The sequence below is a fragment of the Ziziphus jujuba genome, chromosome 1 (assembly GCF_031755915.1).
Source record: "Ziziphus jujuba cultivar Dongzao chromosome 1, ASM3175591v1".
Classification (NCBI taxonomy): Eukaryota; Viridiplantae; Streptophyta; class Magnoliopsida; order Rosales; family Rhamnaceae; genus Ziziphus; species Ziziphus jujuba.
Window position 1 is genome coordinate 6,357,470 of NC_083379.1, and position 22,014 is coordinate 6,379,483.

At 34.7% G+C, this 22,014-nt stretch overlaps 4 protein-coding genes across 5 annotated transcripts; 3 read left to right on the top strand and 1 right to left on the bottom strand.

Moving 5' to 3' along the window:
- The first annotated feature begins 2,034 nt into the window (after positions 1-2,034).
- LOC107413706 (uncharacterized protein ycf23) lies at positions 2,035-4,755 on the top strand. Its single transcript, XM_016021730.4, has 9 exons — positions 2,035-2,312; positions 2,866-2,931; positions 3,005-3,079; positions 3,358-3,420; positions 3,540-3,599; positions 3,788-3,877; positions 3,958-4,065; positions 4,231-4,353; positions 4,500-4,755. The coding sequence occupies exons 1-9, from the start codon at positions 2,109-2,111 to the stop codon at positions 4,626-4,628; spliced, it is 918 nt and encodes a 305-aa protein (XP_015877216.2). The 5' UTR covers positions 2,035-2,108; the 3' UTR covers positions 4,629-4,755.
- Positions 4,756-5,122: 367 nt separating this feature from the next.
- Positions 5,123-8,849, bottom strand: LOC107413711 (high mobility group B protein 14). Its single transcript, XM_016021738.4, has 6 exons — positions 8,571-8,849; positions 7,703-7,885; positions 6,516-6,573; positions 6,357-6,401; positions 5,557-5,637; positions 5,123-5,430 (listed from the first exon to the last, which is right to left on the bottom strand). The coding sequence occupies exons 1-6, from the start codon at positions 8,819-8,821 to the stop codon at positions 5,380-5,382; spliced, it is 669 nt and encodes a 222-aa protein (XP_015877224.2). The 5' UTR covers positions 8,822-8,849; the 3' UTR covers positions 5,123-5,379.
- Positions 8,850-10,342: 1,493 nt separating this feature from the next.
- LOC107413660 (3-oxoacyl-[acyl-carrier-protein] synthase I, chloroplastic) lies at positions 10,343-15,357 on the top strand. 2 transcript variants are annotated; one of them, XR_001581081.4, is made up of 8 exons: positions 10,343-10,964; positions 11,273-11,704; positions 11,906-12,079; positions 13,734-13,847; positions 13,960-14,061; positions 14,630-14,696; positions 14,792-14,991; positions 15,128-15,357. XR_001581081.4 is itself a non-coding variant. In XM_016021674.4 (7 exons), exons 1-7 carry the CDS (start codon positions 10,509-10,511, stop codon positions 14,857-14,859), a joined length of 1,413 nt encoding a protein of 470 aa, XP_015877160.2. In that variant the 5' UTR covers positions 10,343-10,508; the 3' UTR covers positions 14,860-15,357. The 2 variants fall into 2 exon arrangements, 1 of the variants encoding a protein (XP_015877160.2); XM_016021674.4 differs by having other exon boundaries at positions 14,792-15,357.
- A 797-nt stretch (positions 15,358-16,154) lies between these two features.
- Positions 16,155-21,892, top strand: LOC107413435 (DNA replication licensing factor MCM3). Its single transcript, XM_016021386.4, has 16 exons — positions 16,155-16,413; positions 16,535-16,632; positions 16,742-16,950; positions 17,176-17,306; positions 17,389-17,627; positions 17,729-17,965; positions 18,110-18,264; positions 18,342-18,550; positions 18,674-18,839; positions 18,919-19,121; positions 19,351-19,410; positions 19,502-19,591; positions 19,728-19,909; positions 20,951-21,019; positions 21,143-21,284; positions 21,389-21,892. Exons 1-16 carry the CDS (start codon positions 16,342-16,344, stop codon positions 21,449-21,451), a joined length of 2,325 nt encoding a protein of 774 aa, XP_015876872.1. The 5' UTR covers positions 16,155-16,341; the 3' UTR covers positions 21,452-21,892.
- The last annotated feature ends 122 nt before the right edge of the window (positions 21,893-22,014 follow it).

The following is a 22,014-nucleotide window of genomic DNA, read 5'->3' on the forward strand; positions in this document are numbered from 1 at the left end:
TTATGATTCTATTATCTTTGCTTGTTTTGTTGGGCATTCCAAAAGGTGGCTTGGCATCTTTCTAATTGATGAGCAATTCTTTTGAAAAGCAATCTTCCTTTAAACACCATCTAATTGGCCAATTATGTTTAGAATACAGCACACAGTCCAATTCTATAAGGTAATGGTTGCTGGAATAAATCAATTAGGTACAGATAATTAATTATAGAAAGTAATGAAATAAAATCACATAGCAGTGGCCAGTACTTATTTCATTTGTCTGTAAGTGTCTAGTGCCCATAGGAGTCTGGAGTGATTGATGTAGACATTCTACGTTTGAGGCTTTCGTTTGTGTGCAAAGAAACTTCGAGTATATATCTCTTATGTTTTTTATTCTATTCCTTTATAACTCAACAGTTCCTCTTAGCTGATGTGTATCTTTCTTCTCAATGAAAATTGTCTTGGTACTATATCACCAAATTTGAATGGCAGTTAAATTAGAAGTTCCATGTTATGGATTTAACAGATGTCAAGTTTCCAGGAGGCTCTCACTAGTTGGATACGCTACCAACAAAAAATAAAAATAAATTGGGTAGAGTACCAATTGAGTCATCATTGATAAATTTGCCAGTTGACCAAACTTGGAGCAGAAATTAAAGAAAATAAAAAGTGAGAACCACACGAATATTATGGTGTAGTTGTTGCGGCTGGCCAACATTCGATTCAATCTGGCAATTATACACCTACTTTGGAAGAGGTGTTCGTTAGCCTTGACCCAGTTGACATTTTGGAACTTTGACAATAAAATTGAACATATTTTGTTTAGCTTTTAAATATATATCCGCAATTACTAATATCGATCAAATAATACTTTCCTTACTCGAATTAATTGTACCCAATCTCTGCATACTTAATTAAAAATATATATAGTGAGTGTTGCCAAATTGATGTGAAAATTGTTTAATGGGTTGGATTAGTTGATACTTATATTTACATGCTTTTTTTTTTTTTTTTTTAACAAATAAAGTCCTACCAGTTCATTATAAGGTATCCAAAAAGACAAATTGATCCAGCTAGATTTTAGATTTGGATGGTCAAACCCTGTGACGTTATCTAACTGGAAATTGATGATTTATAAAAAAATGGGGCAACCTTAACCTCGAAGTAAAAACCATCACCATCTGATATGTATGTATACTATCCAATTAAACAATTGAAATGGTACTCCTCATTTGTCATACATATATATATATATATATATATACATGTACGTTCGGTTGGAATCGACCATTTTGTAAGAAAATTCACTTGTCAGGTTCAAGTGTTTCAAACCAGATTGTTACAGGTCAAACCATTATAGAACCTTCTTTCTTTTGCTTATTTCGAGCCTCTACAGGACGAGGTCCACATACGCGCCCATTTTTTCAACGGACTATAAATTCTGTACACATTTGTCTTTACCTAATTTCTAATACTTATATTGTTTTGTTTGTAAATCCGAGTAAAGCAATTTCTACAAACAAATAATATTATTATTGAAAATAAGTTTTTTTTTTTTTTTCTTTTGCCATATGATAATAAGAATTGAATTCGTAGCTAATCGTTATATTTTTTTAATTATTAATATTTGTTAATTCTGTTTGACCTATGTAATAATTACTATATGATATAAATATATTCACGTTCTAAAGAGAAATTTCATGAAGTGCACGTGACCCATCCTGAAACCCAAGTCTAACCAAAGCAACTGAGATTTTCTGGGCTGGATAATAACACGATGGCCTATAGTACATAGTATTTGAAAATGGACTGGATTCATTTTTTTAGTTAATGGGCTGGAATCAGTTTGATCGTCAAAAACATCTTTGCAAAAACGTTTATAGAATTGTACTACCAATTTCAACAAGCTATTTACAGAAAAAAAAAAATATATATATATATATATATATATATGTAATAACCTTGATTAAGATAGCAAAGAATAAAAATTCGAATTTAAAATTTGAAGGAAAAGAAAAAAAATTACATGACACAAATATCTATATATAGCATGCCAGCCTCTCTTATCTCTTCCCTCGACTCTCCAGCTTCAACCTCAACTGCGGAGATAGAGATAGAGATAGAGAGAGATGCAGACCTCCGTTTCCATGACAACTCCATCATCTTCTTACTCCATTTTGAAACCTTTTCGGAACCCTCTTCTGGGTGATTGCGTTTCTTCAAAACCATGTTTGCCTTTGAGAAGAAGAGCCTCCTCTTTCACTACCAGAGCACTTCTTTCAGCTACCAAAAAGTCTGTCTTGAAGGATTTTCATGAGCGCAAAGCTCTCAAGGTTTTTAAATGCCCCAAGTCCTTTTCTGTTGGCATGATCTTATTTTCTTTGCTTTGGTTGGTTGCTGATGCTGAGGAATTGTGGAAGGAATAGGAGTTCGTTAGTTTTTGCATTATTTCAGTTTTTTTGTTTCTATGGGATTTGAGACAAATACGTATTATTTCAGTTTAAATTTTCCAAATATGCCTCTTTCTCTTCATTGCAGTGAGAACGTTCTATGGGATTGACAGAAAGCTCTACTTCCTATTTCTTTTCCAGCTTTATAAACAAACGTGAAGATTCAATTGCATGCTTTTGTTATCCTCTTCTCAATTTTCCTTTCCCATTTTTAGTTTATTCTTATGTATGCTGCACCTTCTGTGTTTGTTAAATATATGCCTTCATGAGCTACAGAACCAGCGGTCACTCTGGTCCTCATTTGCAGTCTCTCTCTCTCTATTTTATTTTTTTTTGGTTGAGATTTTTTCTATTTTTATAAAACCATAAATAATTCTATTGCAATTATATTTTGCATCACCATATAATAATTCTATTGCAATCCTTTCCTCTACAGATCATCTCAGGTTTGCAGAATTTTGACAAAGAGAATGTTGCCTCGGTTGTTACTGCTGCCGACAAGGTTGATTACTCTCATACTCTGTCTCCATGTCAAGGATCGTTTTTTTCCTACTAACGTAGCTTGTGGCCTGCAGGGAGGTGCAACTCATGTGGATATAGCTTGTGATCCAGAGTTGGTGAAGCTTGCCATTAGTTTAACTTCTCTTCCGGTAAAACCATACTCCTCGGAACAATTATTTTGGTCATTCTCTTATGAATTTTACATTCAGATGAAGTTAATATCACATTTTTTGGACACATATTCAGATTTTGTCTCTTAGCTTGAAAGATTGAATTAGAATGTTTGCTCATGTGGGTGCCTGTTGTTCCCCTGCTTTTGATGCTGTTTATAAATATAAAAGTTGTGATTTTCACATTGTATGTATTGTAAAATCATTAATATTTTTGGGGAAAAGATTATTAATTTAATGGCATCTCCCTTCTTCAGGTTTGTGTTTCTTCTGTAGACCCAGCTGCATTTGTAGCTGCTGTCAATGCAGGCGCAGTGATGGTTTGACAGCAAACTAGTTACTTTCAATCTACATTTTCTAATTGCTCCTCAATTTGAGATGAATAACACTATATCAGGATTACAGTTTTTGTATTTTAATAAACTGATGGAAAATGCAGGTTGAGATTGGAAATTATGACTCATTTTATGAGATGGGAGTGGTTTTCTCTCCAGAGCAGGTATATATTCCCTTTTCTAAACAAAAAAGTAAAATATATACAATGGTTTTCTCACAAATGAAAATCCAGTAGGTAACAAGTCCGATTTTCTTACATGACAGTGACATGAATGTTTCTTTGAATTTGATTGTTAATGAAGTTTGTCAAAGATTCTCTCCTCCTTATAACTCTTTAAGTATTTTTTGCAGATATTAAATCTAACAAAGGAGACTAAGAGAAATCTTCCATCTGTGACATTATCCGTCACTGTACCTCACACATTAAGCTTGCCTGATCAGGTTTCAAGCAGCTCTCAGAGAGTGTATATAGATTTTCGCATCTATCCTTTCATTTTACAGTAATGTTTGGATCACAACAGGTCAAGCTTGCAGAACAGCTGGAGCTGGAAGGTGTGGACGTTATTCAGACTGAAGGAGGAAAATGTTCAAATCCTTCAAAATCTGGGATTCTTGGTTTAATCGAGAAGGTAATGACAATAGAACCGTTGAAATTTTTTTTATTAGTATACAAAAACATGTAAAATATATATTATTTCTGGCTACATTAATTTTTTAGGAATGGATACTTGAAACTAATAGCAAGTATAGAAACTGTTAAAACAGATTTACTTACGGTGCTTTGATAATTTCAGGCAACACCAACATTAGCAGCAGCATATTCCATTTCAAGAGCTGTCAAGATTCCTGTCATGTGTTCATCTGGACTAAGTGCAGTGACAGCACCAATGGCCATCACAGCTGGGGCTGCGGGTGTGGTACGTTGTTGTGTTGTCATTCATCTGCTGTTTCTGTCTTGCTTAATAAGTTTGCCCTACTAATTTGATGGCTGCCCTTTACCCTATTAAGTTAATGGCTGCCCTTTTCATTTTTTTATTAACATTGTTAGAATTCTTGAACACAGGGTGTAGGATCAGCAGTCAACAAGCTGAATGACAGGGTTGCAATGGTTGCAGAGGTCAGGAGCATCGCTGATTCATTATCATCAGCTGGAAGACACACCGCTATTGAAGAACAAACTTTGAAACTGTGATCGTTTATGACTTTTTAAGGTTTTAGAGTGGTTTCATAGTTTTTAGATTATAGCCTAAGATAAATACAGAATGTTGGAACCTCTTATAAGTAGGAGCTGCACTAGGGTATATTTTCCCCCTTTCTCATCATCATGCTCATAATCAGTTTTGCTCTTTTCCGTAGTTCCCAAATGCAAAAAAAATTTCATGCTAGCGTGATCTTCAGCACCAGAACGATGACAAGAACTCCCTAAACTGTGCAGCTTCAGACTAATACTGATCCCAATGGCATTTTGTCCTCCAAACTAATACTGATCTGCAAAATTTAGGTGGTAACCATAAATTTGGTTGCTAGTTATCAGTTCTAGGAGGCTATTGGATTGCTATATCTACGTGCTTTCACCATTTTCATTACTTGGCCGTTTATATCATTCAAGAATACAACATTCAATCTTTTCACCTTAAAGATCATGAGAATGAACAATGATCTCTTTCACTCAAATACGTACAACCCTTATTATCAAATGCATTTTCTTTAATTCATTTAGAACAACTAAGGATGAAACCTACAATCTTTCACTATTGAACATACTTTCAAATCTGCAGTCACTACCTACAACGTAATTGATAGTAATTTACACAAAAATGATACAGACAACAGTTGTTTGAGAAGACAAATAATAAACCCATGGATTAATATACAACTTGTTTACTTCCATGGTCCCCTCCTACAGAAATATCTTCTTTTTCTTCGATGCAGCAATCTACAGCTTAATCTTCAAATTCGGAATCCTCCTCAGTTTCTTGATCCTCACCACTTTCCTGCAATAAACTATGTTTCAATATAACATGCTTAACGTATTGCAAAAGCACACATAGCTTTTATCAGGACTAGCTTATTAACAATACAAATTTCTACCAAGAAGAAATCCAGTAAAGCAAGGTTACCTTTCTCTTGATATATTCTGCCATGGCCCTGTCAAACTCTGCTCGTTTCTCAGTGGCTACGTCATAGTATTGAACCTTTTCCTAATACATGCAGGAAAAGATAACAAATAAAAAGATGCTAAAACTTCTTTCAGTCAATAGTCAAGATCTCTTATATATTTTTATGCAATAGAAACCAGTTGACACAGAAAAAATGGGGGTCTTTAATTCATCTTAGATGTATCATTGGTCATCACGATAAAGGTTAAGGGTGTGAGTCTATATAAATCAAGCAACTACAAAATGCCCGGCTTAGTTAGCTAGGTGTTGAACTTGTCAAGTAGCCAGGGTGATTACTTTTATTTTCAGTCTTTTCCACCCTACACTTTTCCAATCCCTGGAATCACATCAAAAACTACATTTTGACATATTTTAATTTATGAAAGCCTATCATAAACCTAGTCTTCATTGTCAACGCATTTGAGTTCTTCACTCTATGCCAGTTGTGTTTCAATGTCTTCTATGCATACCTAAGCTAGAAAGTTGCCTATAAACCACAAAATTGGCATTTCTAAGCTTGGTAGAGTCAGTCAACCATTTTTTTTTTTGTATTTCTAAGTAGCCCTACTGTCTATCCAATAGCCAATGTAAAAAGAACATTAAAAGATTCCAACACACATGAACAAACAATGTCACTCCTAACGTCACCTATAATGATCTTGATTTGCTCTAGATGATCAAACAAAGAATTTCGTATACATATTAAATTTATAAAATAAAAAAACTTGACAAATTAAATTAACTACATATATAGCACAAACCTCATACGACATTATTTTCCACTTCTCTCCACATGCCTTTCCTATCTGAAAAGGGAAGTAATACATAGATAATTGCAAATGGACGTTATGGAGTAAGCAAAAGAACATTCAACTTAACAAGCCAAGTTCAAAAACAGTAGTACAAAAATAAGATCTTACATCACGCATTGACTTGACCTCTGGGTTCTGCTCTTGAAATTCCTTGCGAAAATCCTCCCTTGAGAATCAAAATAAAAAAATTCAGTTTAAACAAAGATGCAAGAGAAAAACTTCCATGTGTAAATTTGTTACATGTTGCTTTCAGAAGTAAATGGCAAGTGAACAAATTGCATATCTCAAATACAATGCAATAGAATATGCCATTTCATGGACCCATGAACTGACCAAATTGACTGAATAAAATAATCTCAACTACTACCCATTTTTTGTTGATATTGAGGGGTCCAGTTAACAGGAAGGTAAGTGAAATTTTGGGATATGTCTCTTTCAGGTCAATAATGAAGGGCTGCAACAGGGTGTTACTCTTTTTCCATTCCCATCATCAATTTGCGCAGAAATTATAAAAAGATGTCTTATGAGGAAGCACCACTTAGTTTAGTAGAATTCATAAGCAAGACCGTCTTTGAGTATCCTTTTTATAGTGGAATTCATAAGCAAGACCATCTTTTAAGTATCCTTTTTATCCATCTTGGCTTACAATAATGATAATAACAAATGAGACTTGGATGAAAGGGGGGCCAGCATGGCTCCTTCCCACCATTTGTTCTGTTGTATATTTGAATATTTGTTTCTGAATAAATGAATACATCATTTGAAAAAAAGAATAAAGGTGCTCACTCGTATACTTCACTTCTGTATACCAAATCAATTATATTCTTAAGTAGGTAATTTTCACTTTAAAACATGGTTTAATGATGAACATAGGATGAAGAAAAGGCATAAAAGTGAAGCAGCAAGCTAATTTATCCAGCCTTACTTTATCGTTTTGGCCATCTAACTTGAACCTAAAACTAGCGTAGAAGACTACCTATAGGTATTTCACACTAATGCTAAATATGGTGTTGAAAGTCCATTGAAATTTAACCATTTCCATTCTGTTTAAAATGATCTTAATAGATGAGATTCATCAAATTCTTGAAGCCATGACAAAACCAGCATGACTTTCATTGAGAGAAGTATGTATCAGCTATCACAATTTCACAAGACAAACGACCATGCAAATAACAAGTTTACACAATCTCATTAGTGTTCGAGAGGGCAAAACTGATATATACAGTTCGTGTAATATAAATTCAGAAATAACTATAATAGGGAAACACAAAAAGGGAAGAACGGAAGGAACATACAAGAAGAAGAAGAAAGCAGTTGGTGGTTTCTTTGGTTTCTTGGCATCAAACTTCCCACTTTTCTTTTTCTGATTGGTTTTCGCCTTTTTGACTGATTTGGGTCTCTGTTCCTCCTCATCAACAATGCTTGGTCTTGCCGATCTCTTCGTTCCCTCAGTTGGTCTTACCCTCAACACCATTTTCCTGAATTTATTCAAGTAATTCACTACTTATTTATCAAGAACATTATCAATAACATCTTCTTCTCTCCTGTTTATGGAAAGTGGGTAGGAAAGAAAGAACGAGAGAAATAATTCTTCATTGCTAAAACATAACCCCCCAAAACCAAACCCCCCCCCCCCCCCCCCCCCCCCAAAAAAAAAAAAAAAAAAAAAAAAAAAGGAAAGAACACAACAAGACCTAATTCCGCCTCAGGCAGCTATCATACATGTTCTTTCGGGTTTTTGGTTTTCACTAGAATCCAAATAGCATCATAAACCATTAAACCAATACAAATTTCCTCTCCTCAATTTTCTATCATCCTCAGTTCCTTTACAAAATTTTCTCAGCTATTCAACATAAACAAGAAAAGACCACGTAAAATAATCAGGAAGTAAGGGGAGAAAAAAAAAATTACCAATAATTTCCCATAATTGATTTACTTAACAACTCCTACCACTTAACTGAAACTACTACAACTATTTGGCATAATGGAAGTGGATTCTCCACGATTTATGGAACCCACCTAACCAAATAAAAAAAAAAAAAAATTAGCCTAATTTCTCTTTGTATTTTCGTGGCCTTTTCTCCGAACGAAATCAACACCATAAAAATTTTGTCAAATACTATGCTAAGTAGTGAAAGAAGATTGAAGTTGGAAAAAGATTACTCGTTGGACGCCATTTTTGGGGCCTTGACTGAGTCAGTAGCTGAGGACGAGCGAGATTTCTGAGAGTTTTTAGCTTCCTTCGCCATGTTTTTCTGAGCGGTGCTCTTCTCCTGTTCAGCTTCGCTTGGTGTCGGCCGTGAGTGGCTTGGTTTTGGCGGAGACTGAGTTGGAAAATGCTGAAAATTGTGAAGAACCAACGACGTCGTTGCAATATTCTTAGAAGTTAGAACGCTGTTTGATGATTTAGACATAGTTTTCTATATATTAATATAACAATCGTTTCTCATTCCAAAGCAAAAATATTAATAATGGTTTCTCATTTTACTGATTTTTATCATTTATTTACTTAAATTAATATTTTTTAAAAACTATTTTGACAGCCACCCATTTTGGAGTGGTTTTTGAAATCAAAATTCGTCATAATAATTAAAATAAAAATAAGAAAATGATACCAATTGCATATTTCTTTTTTTTAAACATTTATAATATTTTTCCTTTTTATTTATAATCTTTCAATAATAAAATAGATATAAATAATTTACTAATCGAGTGAACATCTTTTGATCATATTTCATATTATAACATATTTTATGATAAAGAGATTCACCATGTTTTAATTTATAATATTTTTAAACCATAAAATTTGATAGGGTTTACAAAGGCTTAATTGGAAAAATTTTCAACCAACTTTAAATTACTTATCGAGCCTAAAAGAAAGAAGATTCTCCATTCAACTTTTAGAATAAAAATATATATATATTTAACTAATTTTGTTTATCCAAATTTTTAAAGATATAAAAGCATATTTATTTTAGGTTAAAATAAAACAACAAAGCAAAAAGTTGTTTTCATAGCCTTTATTGAAAAATCTACGCATAACTTATCTTTCAATCGAATTTAAAGCAAAAAATAAAAAATAAAAAAAGGATAAAAAAAAGACTTATCTTTCAATCGAAACTTTGTTCTACAAACACCTTTTCCTAACACTTTAAATTTCAATTAACTTCTCAAACTCGACCGTACAAATTTTCTACATTAGATATACCAAATTCTACCTATAATTATATAATATGGGTACTATCTAATAAAGATCAAAGAGAGAAAAAAAAAATAATTGAATTTCAATAAATAACAAATCCAACAAATCTAATTGAATAAAGATTAAAAAGAGAATCTACTTTTTCTAAGTTGTTGAATTTTAGATCTTCATCGATTGATGTAATTCATGTTCAAGCTATTGCATTTTCAAACCTATCGTTGCGTGTTTGGATTTGCCATGTAGTAAAATTGTATTCACAATCAAAATCTAGATTGATATAGTAAAACTTCAGAAACAGGAAAAAAAGAAAAAAAAAAAAGTGGTTCACTATTCATTTATACAACTTACTATCAATTAGACAAGGAAAATAAATTGAATAATTCACCCCAAAAAAAAAGGAAATAAATTGAATAGCTACGAAAATAATTATATAGTTCATCAAAAAAATGAAAACTATAATATTATTTGTCATTTTAGTTGACCTTAATGAACTATTTAATTTGTTCGTTTTAGTCATTTATAACTTTGAAAGTATGATTAAAACTATTTTTTCACACAAATGTTGTTTAAGAAATGTAAAGTCGAAAAAAGAAAATAAAAAAAAAAGAAAATGATATATACAGGAAGCATTTATGTTTGTTCGTATCCTTTCTACTTCGGTGTGACGTGGCGTGGAAAGAGAGGTATAGCTGGTAGCCAGCTTTCATACACAAAGCGAAGCTCCTAAGTTTCCAAAATTTGGCCAAATCGCGCAATAAAAACCAAACCAAACCAAAAAAAAAGCCCATTCCAGTTCCCACAAGCTATTCCTTAACCACATCGGTATCATCGTCTTCGCTCACACAGTCTCTCTCTCTCTCTCTCTCTCTCTCTCTCACAGACCAGACTTGAATATCGCCATGCAAGCGCTTCAATCTCCAACCCTCCGTTCTTCCCCATTAGACCCGCTTCGCAAACGGACCCATTTCCCACATGTCACTTGCAGACCCGCTTCCAAGAAGGTCTCCTTCATCTGCGCAGCTTCGACTACTCCCACTGTCTCTGCTCCCAAGCGCCAGAAGGACCCCAAAAAGCGCGTCGTGATTACCGGCATGGGTCTTGTCTCTGTTTTCGGCAACGACGTTGATACTTACTACGACAAGCTTCTATCTGGTGAGAGTGGGATCGACCTCATTGATCGTTTTGATGCATCCAAGTTTCCCACCCGTTTCGGCGGCCAGATCCGTGGGTTTAGCTCCCAGGGTTACATTGATGGCAAGAACGATCGCCGTCTCGACAATTGCCTTCGCTACTGCATTGTTGCTGGGAAGAAGGCTCTCGAGGATGCTGATCTTGGTGGTGATAAACTCTCCAAGGTCCGTTTCTTTACTCTGGTTTGCTTCTTCTTTTTTTTTTTTTTAATTGGCCGTGTTTGTTCGCCTATGTTCTGGTTTTCGTTGCTCGATGGTTTTGCATTTTGGGTTTTTGTTAAAATGTCTGTTCGTCTATTTGCATTTTTTATCTTTATTTAAAATGTCCATGGTGAAATTTTGATTGCTCTGCTTCACTATTTGAACATTGAATATATTTCTTGAGATAATGAAATCAATATGTTGCTTTGCCTTTTGTTTTTTATATTATGTTTACCTGAGTTGCTAAAATTGTGGATTTTATCTCGTTACAGATTGACAAGGAGCGTGCTGGTGTGCTTGTTGGAACTGGGATGGGTGGTCTTACTGTCTTTTCCGATGGTGTTCAGGCACTGATAGAAAAAGGCCACAGGAAAATTACTCCATTTTTCATTCCTTATGCGATTACAAACATGGGATCTGCCTTGCTTGCCATTGATCTAGGTTTGATGGGTCCGAATTATTCAATTTCCACTGCCTGTGCTACTTCGAATTACTGTTTCTATGCTGCCGCAAATCACATTCGTCGAGGCGAGGCTGATATGATGCTTGCTGGTGGAACTGAAGCTGCCATCATTCCCATTGGTTTGGGAGGTTTTGTTGCGTGTAGGGCCTTGTCTCAGAGAAATGATGATCCAAAAACTGCTTCAAGGCCATGGGACAAAGATAGAGATGGCTTTGTTATGGGTGAGGGTGCTGGAGTATTGGTATGATTCATCTATCTCTTCCTCAAAAGAAAATGATTTTAGCCAATTTAGAATGGATAATCACATAAAAAAGGAAGATGATCACATAAAAAAAGGAAAATTAAGTTTCCCATAATGAAATGTGTCTCTTTGGATGGTCAAAATGATGTGGAAGTGGTGCCTTTAAATCTGAACTCCGAAGTGATATGATTTTCTTGACAGGTAATGGAGAGCTTGGAACACGCAATGAAGCGAGGTGCACCAATTATTGCAGAGTATTTGGGAGGTGCTGTTAACTGTGATGCTCATCATATGACCGATCCGAGAGCTGATGGACTTGGTGTGTCTTCTTGCATAGAAAGTAGCCTGGAAGATGCTGGTGTATCACCTGAGGAGGTACTTACTTTCCTTACACCACTCTTCTCATTTATGGTGCTTTAGTTTGGCTTCATGAATAAGTAATTGTTTGGGTGATAACTTTGTGATGGACTTTTAAGTTCTGTTAACTGTGTGGATTTCATTTGTTTTTAAATTTTTGGTTCGGTTTTACGCATCAATAAAATTTAGTTGGTAACTTCAGTTGCTAGATATTCGGTAGAGGAACAAAAGTTAGGAAGTATTACGGAAAACAGCTAGCAAAGCCATGGTGATAACTAACTGAAAGACATTCTTAAGCATACATCACATTGGGTAAAATGCAGTGGAGCAAGTAATTCTTGTACTAATGGAATTAAGTTACAATACATGAACTAATAACAAAAATTTTGGAGTGGACTTTAGGGAGTCATTAAAAAATGATGAGCTCGGTGCCAGAGACTTACTTGGCCTTTTCCCTAGGATTTGAATAGTGTCAGCTAAGTTGAAATGTTGTTTCAAGGACTCCACCAGATGGGCAGTTGCCTAGTGTACAAAGTATATATTCTGGGGGAAGCAGGTTAACCTTCAAGTTTTATGTTCTTCACATAATTTTTTTTTTTGTTTTTTGGTAGGACTCTTGAATTTGCATTTTATACCATCATTGTGCCCTTTGATTGTATTTCTAAATATGTTTTGAAGCTTTGTCTTTTACTTCATTTGTTATTGTATTTTATCATTGCCTAATCTTAAGAAAGGTGTGACCACATCTCCATATCATTGTATTAGTTAAAAATTCAATGTTTACCAAATTAATGTGATATCTTCAATAGTTGAAACTGGTTTTTGTTAGATGATACCTGGTTCATTGGGGAAGATCTTATAAGCAAATTGAATATGTGAAACATATTTAGAGAGGCTGGTATAGGACAAATAGAGAACTACTGGAAGAGAGAGAAAGAAGTGAGAGGGGAAAGAAGAAGTGGTGGACAGAAAGGAAGAAGAGGGCTAGGAGAGTGGTGAAGGTGGAAATTATTATACCTTGAAACATGTGTAGAGAACTTCATTTGTTATTGTATTTTATAATTGCCTAATCTTAAGAAAGGTGTGACCACATCTCTGTATCATTGTATTAGTTAAAAATTCAATGTTTACCAAATTAATGTGATATCTTCAATATATGAAACTGGTTTTTGTTAGATGATGCCTGGTTCACTGGGGAAGATCTTACGAGCAAATTGAATATGTGAAACATATTTAGAGAGGCTATAGGACAAATAGAGAACTACTGGAAGAGAGAGAAAGAAGTGAGAGGGGAAAGTAGAAGTGGTGGACAGAAAGGAAGAAGAGAACTAGGAGAGTGGTGAAGGTGGAGATTATTATACCTTAAAACACGTGTAGAGAATTAGAATAATTTGGAATAGATTCATATTTGGACAAAAACATGGTATTGAAGAACCAACATGAGCTGCTTTGAGTTGGTGGCAATGATGCTGATTTTGCATAATGCAAGAGCCACGTTCTTTTCCTTTTTGGTGAAAAGCCATTCTTGGTGGAAAAGGGAGGAGACTTTTAGAATTTGTAACAGTTGGTCAGATTTTGAGTTCAATATAATATGATTTACCGTCTTCACTAATACTTATTTTCCTAAGTTTCAATGCATGTGTTATTAAAGTCTAACTGGTCCATTTCCCAGGTTAACTACATAAATGCACATGCAACATCCACTCTGGCTGGTGACCTGGCTGAGATAAATGCCATAAAAAAGGTTTTCAAGAACACTTCAGAAATTAAGATTAATGCAACTAAGGTAATCCACTCTTTCATTCTCTTCAAGCTTGATCTGACAGATTATATGGAAATGTTGCATATGGAGGCCATTTTCTTACTAATGTTATCTTCTTGTTTTCAATTTATTTCAGTCTATGATAGGGCACTGCCTTGGTGCTGCTGGAGGATTGGAAGCCATTGCCACTGTGAAAGCCATAACAACGGGATGGCTGCATCCTACGATAAACCAATTTGTATGTGATTCTTTTTACTTCGTACTTTTCTTGCATTAGACAATTTGTTAGAATCATGTTGGGAAACACTGGAGGAGGTTGCATTATGTTACCAGCCGGTTTGGTTGTTGAAATGTTTGTGACATTTAGACAGATTTACAATTGTTTTAACGCACTGGGCTACCACACCTTACTATTTTATTGGTAAATTGTCTAGGAAAAGAAAATTGTTAAAGTATGTAGTATAACATATATCTAGATGTAACTCCGGTGGCACCAAAATACATCTAAAGTAAAATGAGGGATAGCAGATGGAACATTGGAAATTAAGAACTACTATTACATAATCTGGTTGTTTGAGATGTAGTTCTCTGTTCTTGCTTTGCTAGTGAGTGACTTTTGAAAAGAAGTAGATTCAAAATCTTATGGCTACCATTAGCAGTAAGAAGGAATTAAACTTTCTTTAACTTGGGTCTCTTACCTTAAATATAGTGTTACTTTGTTGCAGAACTTACTGGTTTTGTCATTTTGTATGACTCTAAATAACTAAGTTAGATGATGCATGCAAAATTTTCTTACCTGAATGCAGAATCCAGAGCCTGCAGTTGACTTTGACACTGTTGCAAATGAAAAGAGGCAACATGAGGTGAATGTTGGTATGGCACTGAAACCCTTAAACGTCTATTTGTACCACATATTGTTATAAAAGTGTCATCCAAGTTTACTTATTGAAGTTTTGATATCTTTCCAGCCATATCAAATTCATTTGGATTTGGTGGACACAACTCGGTCGTGGCATTTTCTGCATTCAAGCCCTGATTAACCAGCTTGCTTGCATATTTTTGTAGAAGAGTCATGCTTATTCGAGAGTAGGTTTTCTTTGGTCGTTGAGCTGCTTCATCTAATTAACTTTAGAAGACCGTGCAATTCATTTCGAGTCATTTGTTGTTGGTATGTAATAATTTAAGTTGGAGTTCTATTTAACAGTCCTTATTTTTATTTTCGTTTTCTCTAGTTTTGAACAATCAGAATCTGTGGGGTTGGTGTGGCTGGCATTTTTTTTTTCCTTTTTATATTTTTGTTTCAGGTTATGAATTATAAAGGTAGATCGAAAATTGTGTTGGGAAGCCATTTTTTCTGAGCAAGTTCAAGGCTTTTTATTACTTGCTATTTGGTGCTTCAACTTGGAAAGCCCATAAAATGGGTAAAATTGGAAGTGCCATTTGTGCTTGTAACTTACAAATCAATTCAAGATCCAAGTATGAGGATATTATATTTAAAAGTGCAAATGGATGGTTTTTAAGCCCTCTTGTAATATTTTGGCGTATAAACCTTTTTACTGGCTTCTATTGGTTGGGATTGGTTATATTATGTGAGATTATCTCCAATTAATCATTTGTTAAAGGTGAATCTATTGTAATTGTTAATTATACTAGAAGTGTGTATCCAGAAAATCATTAACCTCTGGATCTCACATCTCTAAACATGATCTTCAGTTATTCACAGCACAAAGTGTTGAATACATTGCATTGGCCTACTTACTCTCAATTTTGCATTATATTTTACTAAAATAGCTGAAAATCTTATTTTGGGTCGATTTAATTGAAATCTGATTAAAATTCTTTAAAAAAATTGAATATGTAGAAACAAGTAAAGTAATTTGAATTATGTACAAAATTAAAGTTAACGTTTTGATTTTGAAAAGATAATTAATCATTAATTTGGGATGTAACGAAGGGCTTGTTTTCCGATATAATCGGAGTTTATCCCGCCTTTGATTCAAATGGAACTCACATGTATGGGTCTTACCTATAGATTAGAGGTGGGAGTATAAATTTCAGAATTTTGGATCTATATGTATATCAAAGCTAGAAGTATAAACAACAGAAATGTAATTTGCAAGGAAGATTTATTTTCCAAATAGTTAATGTAATAAAAAATAATATGTATCTTTTTAAGTAATAGGCTACTTAGGTCTTAGCAAAAATACAAAAAGTTACAATATTAATTGAAAAACCTGAAAATATAAAATATCCATTTGTATAGATGCAAAAGGAATTTTTTTTTTTTTTTAAATATATATTTTGTCCATTTATGTTGATTTAGCCATGGGCCAGGCAAGGGGTACCAACCCAACCAAAAACCATTTTCCCGCCAAAAGAGGAGGATTCTTCCCGCCAAAAATATACCATAATCGACCTGAAAGAATGTGAACCGAGAGGAAAGTTATAGAGGCCAGTTTCAGTAACCTAGTCGTTCTGGAAGCGATCGATCTCTGAAGGAAGCCAAAGCCCTAAGAAAATGGACCTGAGCGAAGAAGTTCGGGCAGCTCACAAGCGAGATCTCGTAGCATTCCTTGAAAGTGGCGTATATGTATGTTATTCTCTCTCTCTCTCTCTCCCCCTCAGTTCCTCTTTCTTTACATTATTATCACATTCCTTTGTCTCTCAGATTCCCTGATTTATTGTAAAAAAAAAAAAAAAATGAATAACAGGGCTATATGGATGAAATCAAGTCCATGATCAACCAAAAGCGCCAACGCCTCATCGTCAAGATGTCCGATCTCCACTCCTTTCAGGGCTTCGGCCCCAGGTTGTAGAAATTACCTCTATGTTTCCAATTAACGCTCACTCTACAATCTAATTTCTTTAATTTTTCTAAATGTTTTGATTTGCTTCCTTTTTGCTTCTTTTGTACACAGGATTCTAAGAAATCCAGGTGAGTACATGCAAGCATTTTGTGATGCAGCCACGGAAATTACTAACTCCATCAACCCTAAATACTTGAAACAAGGAGATCAAGTCCTCGTGGGCTTTAAAGAAATTTTTGCTCCCCACCTTGTCACTCCTAGAGATTTGCTTTCTCAGTTTATAGGCTCCATGGTCTGTGTGGAGGGCATCGTCACAAAATGTAATTTTTTTTTTCCCCCTTTCTTGTTTTCGTTTATCTTTCTTTATTTTATTTTTTTTTTCTCTGCCACTTGATTTTTGGATTGTATTTATAAATTTTACACTCCTAATTTTAGTTTTTGGCATGCTATAATATTACTCGACATAGCTAGAGTTTTCACTGGCAATATCTCTATGATTTTCATAAAGTGTAGAACTAATGTGGTTAAGCTATTACCATTTATAGGTTCTCTTGTGAGGCCAAAAGTTGTTAAAAGTGTTCACTTCTGTCCCACAACTGAAAGCTTCACTAGTCGTGAATACCGGGATATTGCATCTAATATGGGTTTACCCACAGGAACAGTTTATCCAACACGGGTAATTTCCAAGTTTCGTTTCTTCCAATAGCTTTTACTATAAGTTAGAGATACTCTTTTTAATGAAGAAAAATTCATCTCAGGATGAAAATGGCAACTTATTGGTTACCGAGTATGGGTTGTGCAAGTATAAAGATCATCAAACCTTATCAATACAAGAGGTACCGGAAAATTCTGCTCCTGGTCAGCTTCCAAGAACCGTGGATGTCATAGTTGAAGATGACCTGGTTGATTCATGCAAACCTGGAGATCGTGTGGCCGTTGTGGGGATTTACAAAGCTCTTCCAGGGAAAACCAAGGGCAGCCTCAATGGAGTCTTTAGGTAGTTTCAAAATTGTGGCTTAATTGCAATGTTTTTTTGTGAATCCTCTTATACAATGATGTTACAATTTAAATTGGTTGATAAATTATCTTGTTATGTAGGACCGTTCTCATATCTAACAATGTTTATCAACTCAACAAAGAGGCAAATTTTCCAAATTACCATGCTGCAGACATAAAAAACATTGTGGAAATTTCCAAGAGAGATGATACATTTGACCTGCTTGGTAATTCACTTGCACCATCCATATATGGACATTCATGGATAAAGAAAGCTGTGATATTGTTAATGCTAAGTGGAGTGGAAAAGAACTTAAAGAATGGCACCCATTTAAGAGGGTGAGTTATGCATACATTTCTTTCTGGTGTTGGCATTAGATATTTACTTTTTCTTTGAAGCCATTCTTGATGCCTTGTTGTGAGATTATTAGTTCTTCTTCAATGACGTTCCCAGGTAATTAGTCCATGTATTGTTTCTTTCAGTGACATTAACATGATGATGGTTGGTGATCCTTCTGTTGCCAAGTCTCAGCTTTTAAGAGCAATCATGAATATTGCTCCCTTGGCAATATCTACTACTGGTCGGGGTTCTTCTGGTGTTGGTTTGACAGCTGCTGTTACTTCAGATCAAGAAACAGGTAATGTAGCGCAGCAAACTATTGGAGTTCAGGCTAGCTTGGTATTATCTAAAAAATACAAATCTACATGCAATCAGGTGAGAGAAGGCTAGAAGCTGGTGCCATGGTTCTTGCTGATCGCGGTGTTGTATGCATTGATGAATTTGACAAGATGAATGATCAAGATCGTGTTGCTATTCATGAAGTCATGGAGCAGCAGACTGTAACTATAGCCAAAGCTGGTATCCATGCATCACTTAATGCTCGGTGCAGTGTGGTGGCTGCTGCAAATCCTATATATGGAACTGTAAGTGGCATAGTTAATGGTTATCATAATGCGCTGTGCTATACTAAAAGTACTTGCTTGCAGTTTGATGCTGTGATTGCTGTGTTTAGTTTATTTAATTTTCATTATGTGTAATCTTTACAGTATGATCGTTCATTGACTCCAACGAAGAATATTGGACTCCCAGACTCCTTACTTTCTCGTTTTGATTTACTATTTATTGTTTTGGATCAAATGGATCCTGATATTGATCGCCACATCTCGGAACATGTCTTGCGGATGCATCGCTATCGTTCTGAACTTGATGGAGGTTGGTGAGCTAAATTTTCTTTCTTTTAGGTTTAGTGGTCCTTGATATGATGCTAATTTAAACAAACATGGAACTGTAGGTAAGACGACTCTCGATGATGGCTCAAGATATGGAACTGGAGATGAAGCTGATACTATTACACCTGTGTTTGTCAAGTATAACCGAACACTACATGGCAAGAAAACAGAAAGGGGTCGGAAGCGTGATACACTTACCATTGAGTTTCTCAAAAAGTACATTCATTATGCAAAGCATAGGATTCAGCCTGATCTGACTGATGAGGTCCTGATGCTCTAACATTCATGTATTTTTTTGATTATCTTTGTTCTGTCTTAAACATATGATTTCTCCTCCATGGCATCCCATTTCAGCAATATTGCTTTTTATTACTCTATTATTTTCATTAGTAATGAAGCTAAACTGATAGTCCTATAGTATGGTTCCTCTGCTGCACCCAATGTATTGTAACCATTCAAGGATTATCTCTTAACATATTATTTTTGGTCTTCAGGCATCTGAACAGATTGCAATGGCATATGCGGAGCTCAGAAATGCTGGTTCAAATGCCAAGGTAGCATTAATTGTCAAGTGAAAATATATTGCATATTATTAATAAATGCTTGTTTGTCCTTGTCATTTAATATGATGCTTGCTTTCTGTAGACTGGAGGAACACTTCCTATAACTGCCAGAACCTTAGAAACCATTATACGCCTCTCAACTGCTCATGCCAAATTGAAGTTGAGCAGAAAGGTAAACACATGTTAGTTTTTGTACATATGTATAATATGATTATATCATTAGGGCTGTGATTTCTCCATGTGGCATTTTATTTGTATACATTCTTGCTTATCATATTCTTATGGGTGGACTTATTCTCCCTGTATAGGTTTCAAAATCTGATGTTGAAGCTGCTTTGAAAGTACTAAACTTTGCTATATACCATAAAGAACTGACTGAGATGGATGAGCGTGAGCAAGAAAGGGAAAGAGAATTGGAGAAAAAGCGCAGAACAGATAGTTATGCAGGCGAAAATGCTAGACCTGATAGTGGTACTACTGGTAAAGAAGGGTAAGTAAGAGGTAGTATTTATATGATTCTGCCAATGCATGTTACTAAAGACATGTTATTTTTATAATTACTTTTTTTTTTTTTTTTGGCATGTCATTGATTTATTTATCAATAATAATCTCTTTTATTGAATAACTTTTGAATATGCCTCCTGACTGGACTGGATTGTTCTACACTTGAGGATCCTTAAGAAAGAGAAAATTTGTGACTACTGCAAAAGTGAATGTTTTAATAATCATCTTTATGGTTGCTATAATTTGAGGTTAATGTTTTCGATGTTAAAACCTTCCATTGGAGTCATTGTCCATATCTCTCTCTCTCTCTCACACACACACACACACACACACACAAACAAACACCCATCCACACACATAGTAGAACAAATGATTTATTGAGTTGAACTGCCGCATGGGGACAGGCTATCAGCGATAAAGACTGTTGTTCAAATGATAAATTTATTTTTCTGGCTTGCTTTTATATGAATTCTTTGCAAGGGCATTTCGTTTGAAATTCAGATGGTGTGGAATTTCAAGGTGGTTACCAGCCAATTCTGAGTAAAAACCACTTTATATGTGTGGTGGACTTTGTTTTATTGATAAACTATAGTTTAACAGAAAAAGAGACGAAGTAAAAGCTTTTTAGATGAGAAACATCCCCCAGTCTAGTCAAATGTTTGAAAATAATAGGGGTTATGTTGATGCAGAAACTTAATTGAAAGCATTTCTTTGAGCTTCATAAGCTTTTACTTTCCTTTTTTCTTTTCCAGTTAATGCTATAACCAATTTTTGGCCTTTTATCATACTTTTTTCATGGTGCTTAACATCTCCTTGATTCCTACCCAGTAGCCACTAATTAAGAAACCACCATAATTAAGTTTCCACGACATTTTGTATGAAAGTTTTACTAGGTTAAATTTTTAGTAGACTGCACAAGATATTTTATTCCTTTTGTCATCTTGTTCTTATCAGCATTTGCAATTTGCTGTAATTGACAACTTTCTGCTGATCTTTTCCTCTTGGATTTTGCTTTGCCTTTGCTTAGTTCAATAAATGATACCATGGAAGTAGATGATCCTCCAGCCCAATCTTCTTCTGATCTCTCTCCGGAAAGGTCTGTACATGCAAGAATTTGCAGTTTTTGTTTTTATTTTTTTTAGTATTACTAAGAGTTGTCTTTCTGTGAGTATTAATTTTTTTTTTTTTCCTTTTTCTTTTTCTCTCCTTCATCTTTCAGAATAGAAGCATTTAATTCATTATTTGGTCAGCATATGCGGGCCAATCGCTTAGACTGCATTTCCATTGAGAATTTGGAGGACGCTGTCAACTCTAGGGCAGATGTCCCCTTCGCAAGGGCAGAGATAATGTTACTATTAGAGGTAGAGTTTTATATAAAAATAATTTCTTGGTTACTTATTGTTTGTATTGCTGAGCAAGTATACATTTCTAACTGGTGGAAATTTATATGTATATGTTTTTTCAGAAACTGCAAGATGCTAACCGAGTAATGGTAGCTGATAGAATGGTGCATAATATATCTGTTTAAAAACATATCAATCAACAGCCAAATCTGGTAGGTGTTTTTTGTTGTTATCCAATCATAGTAGGATGGATCTGTTGTTGTATCAGATCCAACTCAATTGGTTTCAATCAAGGTTAATTTAATTTTAGAGCATTTCATTTTGCTTCTGGTCAACCTATTATTTTGTTATATGGAGGTAATATTTTCGAGTGTTTGATTGGGCAAGCAATTGGCCAGGTGAACATCTCAGGTGTTAGTTTGAATGTATATCTACTAGTACATTTTGAAATAATTAGGATTTAGTTCTTTAACAAGTAGCATTCTGTTTATTAGTGAAGTAATGGATTTCAGCGAGTGCAAAATTTGACAGCGGGCTGAGGCCTTCAGATGTACAGCATCTACATAGCCGTGAAATTCTTTTATAACCTTCATACACATTTCATGTTTGTTTTTCGTTTCTTTCAATTTGCAGAATTACCTTAGACTTTAAAAAGTCAATTATTCTTACGATCTTAATATCTTATTTGTGCTAAAAAATTACCTAAATAAGAAAGTTATTTTAGAAGTTTTTAATGCTAATGATGCAT